General features: G+C 45.8%; 1 protein-coding gene across 1 annotated transcript; it reads left to right on the forward strand.

The window, feature by feature from the left end:
• The first annotated feature begins 1,101 nt into the window (after positions 1 to 1,101).
• BAG2 (BAG cochaperone 2) lies at positions 1,102 to 8,191 on the forward strand. The gene is made up of 3 exons (XM_062488560.1): positions 1,102 to 1,265; positions 6,885 to 6,994; positions 7,791 to 8,191. The coding sequence occupies exons 1-3, from the start codon at positions 1,102 to 1,104 to the stop codon at positions 8,189 to 8,191; spliced, it is 675 nt and encodes a 224-aa protein (XP_062344544.1).
• Positions 8,192 to 8,823: the final 632 nt, after the last annotated feature.

An 8,823-nucleotide genomic window follows, 5' to 3' on the forward strand; every position in this document is an offset into this window, starting at 1 on the left:
AGCCTTAGATAAAAATAACAGTTGGGTGGTTGTGAGTTCCTTGTTTTCTTTAATGAAAGAGCAAACCAATGAACCAACCATACAGACCAGTTCTGGAACACAACCACTCATACCCACAGCTCCCATCTCACACAAAGTTAATATAGATACTGAAAACGTCATTATTCCTCCCGTAGCTTCTACTTGAACTACAGCAGAGCTGATGATGCTTTTGGCTGGTCCAGGTTTTGTTGCTTTTGTCGCAAAGGGGAGTGGAGACAGGAGCAGGGCAGAGAAGAGCACAGTCTTTCTGTGCCCCAGACGGTGACAGCGAGGAGCAGAGGCGCCTCTCGGGGTGGTGCCGTGTGTCGGGGGGTGCGGTGGCCGGGCACCCGCGTGGGGCAGGTGCGGGTGACACTGCGGGGTCGGTCACAGAAGGATCGCTCCAGTGCTGCGGTCTCAGCCCCATCGTCCCCAGCTCGCCGGTGAGCTCAGCCGGCCCCCAGCGCTGTGCGCGGAGAGCGGGCAGAGACAGGACATAGAGGGAGCTCCTGGAGCAGGGACCTTAACCAAGGAATGGCCGGAGGGAGCTGGGACTGCTCAGCCTCGAGAAGGGGTGACTGAGAGGGGACCTCATCAATGCGATCACCTACCTAAAGGATGGGCGTCAAGAAGATGGACCAGCCTCTTCTCCGTGGTGCCAAGTAATAGGACAAGAGACAATGGGCAGAAACTGATGCACAGGAACTTCCACCTGAATACGAAGAACTTTTTACTGTCGAGGTGGCCGGGCACCGGAACAGATTGCCCGGGGAGGTTGTGGAACCTCCGTCTCTCGAGGGGGGGCAGGGAGGTTGGACCGGACGACCCAGTGCGGTCCCCCCCAGCCTGGCCCGTCCGGTGATTCTGTCGCCCCGGGCCGAGGCGAGGCGGCCCCGCCGCGCTGCGTGAGGCGGCGCCCGCGGGCCCGGCGCGGGGGCGGGGTGGCCGCGGGGGCCGGCGGCGGGGCGGCTCCTTCTTTGGCCATGAGCGAGGTGCCGGCATTCGGCCGCCGCCGCCGCCTGCGGGACGCGGGGAGGGAGCGGCCGCAGCGAGGTTCCGCCGGCGGCAGCGGCGGGTGGGATGGCCCAGGCCAGGATCAGCGCCAAGGCCAGCGAGGGGGCGCAGCAGCAGCAGCCGCAGCAGCAGCAGTCGGGCGGGCAGCTCCGCGGCCGCTTCTACCGCTCCACCTCCATGGCCGACCGCTCCAGCCGCCTGCTCGAGAACCTGGACCAGCTGGAGCTCAGGTGGGGCCCGGGGCCGGGCGCTGGGAGGGGCCGGGGCCCGGCCTGGCCCCGAGCCGCTGGCTCCGCACCGCGGGCCGGAGCTCTGCCCCGGCTGGGGGGAGGGGGCGGCGTGAGGCTTCTCGAGGGGATCGAGGGGAAAAGGGTTCTCCTTATGGGGGCGAAGTTTAAAAATGGGAACTGCTGCTCTGAGGTGTGTTAGCGTGACCTGGAAATGCGCGAAAGTAGGAATATGTATACAAATGTATAAAAGCAGACTTTTTTCAGAGAAAGCGCGAAGGGCTCCTTCGGATTTGTTACCCTTCAGGTCGCGGGGAGCCTTGAGCAGCCGGGGATGAGCGCTGCGAGCCGTGACACGGCGGTACGAGCCCGCCGTGCATCGTGTCTGGCCTCCCACCCTGTCCCCCCATCCCGCATCTGCCGGCAGGTGTTTTGTAAGAAGATGCAGGAAATCCGAGGATAAAACGTGGTGTCATTCGGGCTCTCGGGAGTCTCTGGCAAGCCTTTAAGCTGCAGTGCTGAATGCTGGCGTGTGGCTTCTTGTCTTCCAAACCTCCCTTTGCACTTACTAGTTCAGCTATGGATGTTCTTGTGTATGTGTCCACCTCATCTCTGAGGTGTATTAAAACGTCTCACTATAAAATGTGAGCAGTATTGCATTCTGCAGCTGAGGTGTGTTTTTCCAAAGTTACTGTAAATGCCGTGTGAATTTCATCGTTGTGCCAAGACATGTCCCGACTTTTCCTGCTACTTGACGTTCCCTAAATAATACCATTCGACTTTTTTCCCAGTTTGGCCTCATGAGAGATGATACCTTGCCTTTAATCATCTTCCCTGTCCTCTCAGCTCTGCTAAATTACATAGTGTCCTTTCTGAGGTGGATGGATGTGCAGGATGCCACTGATTCACCTCCTCTGGTACTGTTTCAACACACCCTTTCCTTCATTACAGCTGCATATTGATCAGCAGCTTTCACAGAACCACCCAGAATGTTTCTAGGACTTTCCTGTAATTAAAAGAGCTCTGTGGGATGCGGGAGTTTTATTTCCCCTTTCTGCCTGCATTACTTTGCATTATTCAGGAGTGGACTCGATGTGCTGTTATATTAGCCTTTCACTAAGCTTGATTAAATCTCCTTGAAGTCCTTTGCAGACTTCTCTGAATTTGACTAAACAAAATCACTGTCTGCAAACAAGTCTCACTGCTTACATCCAGGTCTGGGCATATGATGAATATACAATCCAAAAATTAGCATGAGAATATGCAAAAATGTGTTTTAGATTTGCTGAGTGACTCTGAAACAAAGCAGACAGTTTGGTTAGCCAGCAATTAAACCCTCAATTAACCTTCCCAGTTTGCTGTGGTTCTTTCAGACAGCCATAATTCTAAATGTGGAATAGTCATGAGGAAAAAAAAAAGTCTAATTTGATAAAAGTCACTCAAGTCTTACATATTTTTTCTATTCACAGCTAATCAAAATGCTTCATTTCAAATTTATTTGAATAACAGGAGGAAAAAACTTCCAAACTTTCTCCTTCTCCAGCTGGTTTGGTTTTGCTATAGACCCTCAAGATGTTGCTTATAGATAGAATAAGTGAAAATTTGTCAAACTGAACTATAGCCTTTAATTAAAACCCTCAACAATCCTCAGTTCTCAAGTTGCTTAAGGTCAATTGAACTCTGAAGCAAGCCTCATCCCTCTGGAAATCACAGGATCACAGAATGGTTAGGGTTAGGGTTAAGGAGAGTCCTTAAAGGGCACCTAGTTCCAGCTCCCTGACATGGGCAGGGGCACCATTTCAGTAGACCAGGTGGCTCAAAGCCCCATCCAGCCTGGCCTTCAACACCTCCAAGGATGGAGAGTCCACAACCTCTCTGGGCAACCTGTTCCAGTGTCTCACCATCGCCATAGTGAAGAATTTCTTCCTAATACCTAATCTAAGTCTACCCTCTTTCAGTTTAAAGCCATTGTAAAATGCTTCAGTTTGAACAGCCTTCCTTTTCCTCCCTTTCTTTCCACTGTGAGAGCTTGTTTTCCAATACTAATGGGGTATTTTTGTACCTCCCTGATAGGTGTTTGCAGAGGGGCTTTCTTCTGTATGGAAAGTGAGCAGGGAAGGAGAATTCATTTGGTTGCCAGGGAGCATGTGCCCGAGGCAGAGGTGGCAAGGGGGGCAGGTGCCACGTTTGCCCCTTGTAAGGGCTTGGACCTTCACATTGTGGTGACTGCCAAGATATCTCAGGAGCAGCTGGAAGCAAGGCCAGAGGCTCTGTTTATGAGTCACTGCGTTCTGCTGGTTAAGTGAAAACACAGTTTTAGGTGTGATGATAGATGAGGTAAGTCAGATTCTTGCTGGGTATTTTTTATCTTGTTCTTTGGATCAGCCATATTCCCCACCATTCATTTCAGTGTTCCCAGGACTGCTCACCTGGGAGTAGACACTCAGCTGAAGGGAGTTGAGGATGCTAGGGTGAAACCCCCTGTTTTGTCTCCCTCTAGTTTGCATGATTAGCTCAATTTCAAGAAAAAAGCTGCTCCATGCTCAGATGTTTATTTCCTTTGAAAAACTTATCTGAGCCTCCAGCACGTGGGCTTTAATGGTGGGCTGTTTGAGTCAGTCACTGGTTTAAAGGACAGAGTTGCTGCAGCTGTCCTAAGAAAGCTGGTGTCAAGTTTCTCATCTGGGAAACAAAAGCACAGCCTGGTCCACCTGTTTCTCAGGGGAATGCTCTGCTCATGTAAATGGTATGTAGCAAAGAAAGGCATTGCTCAGCTAATTGCTCACAAACAGTGAAAATCAGAAGTAAGGAATGTCTTTTCCAGTGTTAGGTAATAGATGGAATATTTAGTTGATATTCAAAGCAACAAATTCAATCCAAGTAAAAATGTGATCTTTTAATCTCTGAGGAAAAAAAGACCATACTGCTGCATCAAAATAATTGATAACTGGGCATAAATATGAGCATTTTGTAAGTATTTTGTATATTCTTTTTTCTTTGCCTTTTGCTCTTTGGTTGGTTTTTTGACACTTGGATTGTGTTTCCACCCCTTCCCACATCAGTCACCTCTGTTAGAAGTTTAAATCTTCCAACTTTTTTTTTTTTGGGGTGGGGGGTTCCCCACACAATGAAAGGAAAGATTTCCAGAAACCTGTGAAGTTAAGAAACCATGCATTTTAGGAAGGAAGTTGTGAGAACTGACTGCGTGGTGTGATCCTGACACATTATTTTCCTGAAGTTAGTGTGACTGGTTTCCATTTTTTTGGTTTTCTTTTTTTCCCCACTAGAGCACTGTTCTGAAATGACCCTGTCCCATTCTTGTGTGGCACTCTATATTGCAGTTAAGGAAATGGTAAAAATAATTCTGAAGAAGCAATTATTGCAAATAAAAAAGTTCTTAAGATTTGGTTATATTACCTTTAGTAAATTAATGTCAATCAAAGCTTTAGTTGGTGAACTGTGGTTTTTCTTTTTTTGCAGCATGCAACATTAGTTCTGACAGTTTGGCTTTTAGGTCCTACCTCACATACCAAGGTGGCCTTTGGAAGCAGGGATATTACAGGCATTCTCTTTAGAACTATACCAATTCAGGATACAGCTCTGCAATACAGCTTTTCCACATTCTTCTTAGGACCCAGCAAGGCCTATGGAAATCATGGACTGATCTACCTACTGAAAGCAGAACTTTAGTCTTTGCGTCAGTACAATGATATACAGAATATGATTTAAAAACTCTATCAAAACTGAAATTCTGCACTTCAAAATTTTAATTTAACACTTTCCAACAACCACAATGCATTCTTTAAATTGTAAAAATACTAGTTTTTTAAAAAAGGCATGGTAAGGCATTTTGAAAATATTGCTAGACTTCCTAAATTATAAAGTGGAGACATATGAAGCATGAAATGACTCCACCTATCTCACTGCTTTTACTAACCAGTCCAAAATAATAATTAAAAGTATTTGCTCTTGGCATGAATTTGCATTGCATTAACTTTTCCCACTCCTCCTCAGAACAAACATTAAAGGCAAAGCCCAAAGCCTGTGCTTTCACTCACTAAATTAGGTTAAATATTTTGTAAAACAGAATAAGTGACTATATCCTCAAATGCTCCTGTTCTTCTGCTTTCACCCTCTTTTCTCTTACTGCTGTTTTCTTGAGGTTACCTGCCTTCAGCCAGCCTGTGAGGAAGGAGCAGCAGCTCCGTTCCTGTCTCAGGAAATGCATCCTTATCTGCAGAGACAGCAGCTGCTGTCTCAGGGCAGTGCCCAGGAATGTTGGAGTGTAGAGCATCTAAGAGACTTAACAATGTTTTGGTTTGTTTCCCCTTTTCTGGCCAGGTTTCATAAACATTTCAGCATAGATGGATGGATTCTCGTGATGCAGCTACACCTCCTGAGCTGTGCATTGCAAGCATCTCAAACCATCAGCCAGGTTCACATGATACTCTCACTTTTCTGTGCGGCCTGTGAATGCAGAGTTGATGGTTTTGGTGCAACTCTTGCAGCCAGTTCCAGCTTGGAAAGTCCTCTGCAATTCCCTACCCTCAAGTCTCAGAGAAAAGCCAAGAGAGTAGATATTTCCCTCTTTTGTATTAGTTCTTCAAAGTGTTGCATTAGAGTTCGCCAGTCTTCTTTTCCATATTATGCATCTGAATGCAAAAACCTCCTCTTTAAAACCATGGTGGGGAATAAGACATGAATTAAGAAACTGGACTTGGATTTCTTGTGTGGCATTTTCACATTGCCCACGGTGAGCTGAGTCTGTACGTCATGCCACGAGCAGGGCAGGCTGTGGGCACAATAGTAGACAGCAATTTCTGATGGACTTACCCTTTGGCCTCACTGCATTACATGTGAGTTTCAGCACAGTAGTGGGACTGGGGTAGGGGTCTGGGTTCAGGAGTTTTGTGCTTCCTCGCAAGCCCAGAAATTGGAGGTGCTCCCACAGAAGCTTCTTCCCTGTGTGAATCACAGTGAGCATCATTCCATGGGAAGCCCCAGTGACAGTGGGGGCAGGCAGTCCAGCATCTTTTCCCAGTGACCAAAGCACATCACTTGTGTTGGGGAAACCCTTTTCATGTTAATAAAAGTGTCTGAGCTTTGTCCCACTCACAGGGTTTTCTCCTTTGTGAAAGGGGTTGTTTGGCACGTTGCAGTTTTCTCGAGTGTTTGTTGCTTTGCAGGTGGATAAGGGTTCTGCTGGCCTGGAGCCAGCACAGGGAGCCAGGGCTCATTGCTGCCTCCATCTCTGCAGCTGCCACCCTCACTGCCAAATTCCCTGATGGGGACTCAGTCCCTTTCTCTGCTAGTTAGGCAGCTGAAAATAATTGTCAGTTTGCTACAGGACTTATAGCAGTCAGTAAAATAAAATTTAAGTTTGATTGAATTGTTGTTGTTTTCATTTCCCCCTCCATTTGTTTGGGTTTTTTTTAATTATATTGAGTCTTGAAAAGTGACATTAAGATGAAGAAAGTAATGAAATCAGTCTGTCTCATGGATAACTAAGAACTGACCGTACTTACTCTAAACTCTGAACTTCAGACCAACAGTTCTTTGCGGCTATACAGCTGAACAGCTATTTTATTATTTAAACATTTTGTTTTGTTCAACCATGTACAGGGTAGAGGCTTTCCGTGATGCAGCATCTGCTATGGAGCAAGAGAAAGAAATTCTGCTCGAAATGATCCACAATATACAGAACAGCCAGGATATGAGGCACATCAGTGAAGGTGAGAAGCTGCTTTCCTGTACCTTCCAACTGACCCAAAGTCTAATCAGCCCATCTTTTAGGGAGCAGCTTGCTGTGAGCAGGTCTCTTTGCTGCTGGTAAAGGTGCAGCATTGGCACCAGCTGAGGTTGTTGAAGTATCACCCATTATCCTGAGATCTCTTCTTGACTAAATTAATGCTGTTCAGGTGGATGCACTACCATGAATGTGACTACTGTTTATGTGAAAGCCTATACTCAGTTCACTGATACATTTTCAAAATCTAGATTAATATTGCTCTGCTGGGGGTGAGACATTGATGATGATGACATAGCTAAAAATGATTTTGACTACTGGACAGGCACGAGTGTTACTTTCAGAAAACAGAAAACCATTTTTTTCGTGGCCTCTTATTATATGTAGTTTTCTCTTTATGGCCTTCTGGGGTATTGTCTAAATCTCTCCCTCAGAATGGCACAGAAATCCATAATGAGCCAGTTCTGCTACTGAAAGTTTCCTAGTAATATTGTATGCTTTGCTTTAAAGTGACACATTGTGTCAGCAGTGGGAAAACATTGCTTACAATCGTAGCAGACTTTAATGCCTCATTTCAAATCAGACACTGGCTTCTATGAAATGAGTATGACTTGGGCAAATGCAGAAAGCTCATTTCTGGCTTCTGGAAATCTTGTTAATTGTCACTTACTTAAAAAAAGTTGTTTACTGCTAAGTTATAGCAGTTTGAGAGTCTTGATGATGCCATTTGTACAGGAAACTATTTCCCTGTAACCACAAATATTTTCTTGTTCTCAACTGAGGTGAGAGAGAGGAACTTAATTTGACTGCCAATCGCTTGATGGGCCGAACCCTCACTGTGGAGGTTTCCGTAGAAACCATCCGCAATGCGCAGCAGCAGGAATCCCTTCTGCATGCCACCAAGATGATTGATGAGATCGTCAATAAACTCCTCGATGATTTGGAAGACGCCAAAATGCGCTTAATGTCACTTTACGGTGCGTGCACGTCCGACGTGCCAGCAGGACCCATCGATCAGAAATTTCAGTCTGTGGTCATTGGATGTGCCATTGAGGATCAGAAGAAAATCAAAAGGCGCCTAGAGACTCTGCTCAGAAACTTGGAAAATTCTGAAAAGTCCATCACATTGTTGGAGCATCAGAAATCATCTGTTCGGCAGTCTTGTAACAGCAAACAGGATTAATATGTCCTTCTGGCAAACCACAGGATGAGCAAGTGCCCATAAAAAGCTCACAGAAGTCAAGAAAAGAATTCTCTGTATGAGCACACACGTATATACACATCCACACGCACCAAAGTATCTTTGATTGCGAGGTGCAAGCACTTAATGGGTTTTCGTAGCATTGGCATTTTCTTTTGGCAATAAGGAATGCTATCAGTTCTTCTGTAGAGTCAATACTGCTCTATTGCAAATTGTAATTGTGCTTCTGCTGAACTGACAGAAACTGAAAATCTAGCCTTTCCTCCATTCTCCTGTTTTTTTTTTTCTAAACTAAAGTTTTGTTCTATCATGAGATTTCAGCTTTTCTCTGTTGTATATGTAGTGTGTGCGAACCAGACTTTTGGGGACAAAAGACAAATCATGGCAATAAATCAAAACAATTAATAAACTGTTTATGGTATTTTCATAAACAACACAGTGTCCTACTCATTACCATTTATAATTTTGCAGTTAATATTTTGAATAAACCTATCACAATACTTTTCTAGAGATAGACAGCTACCTCCAGTTTGTAACTGAGGAAGTGAAAAGCAACACCTGTATCCCAGGGATCAGGAGCCAGGCTAGAAAGGATCTGACTCTCAAAATCCCCC

Source organism: Cinclus cinclus, chromosome 3 (assembly GCF_963662255.1).
Source record: "Cinclus cinclus chromosome 3, bCinCin1.1, whole genome shotgun sequence".
NCBI classification, from domain to species: domain Eukaryota; kingdom Metazoa; phylum Chordata; class Aves; order Passeriformes; family Cinclidae; genus Cinclus; species Cinclus cinclus.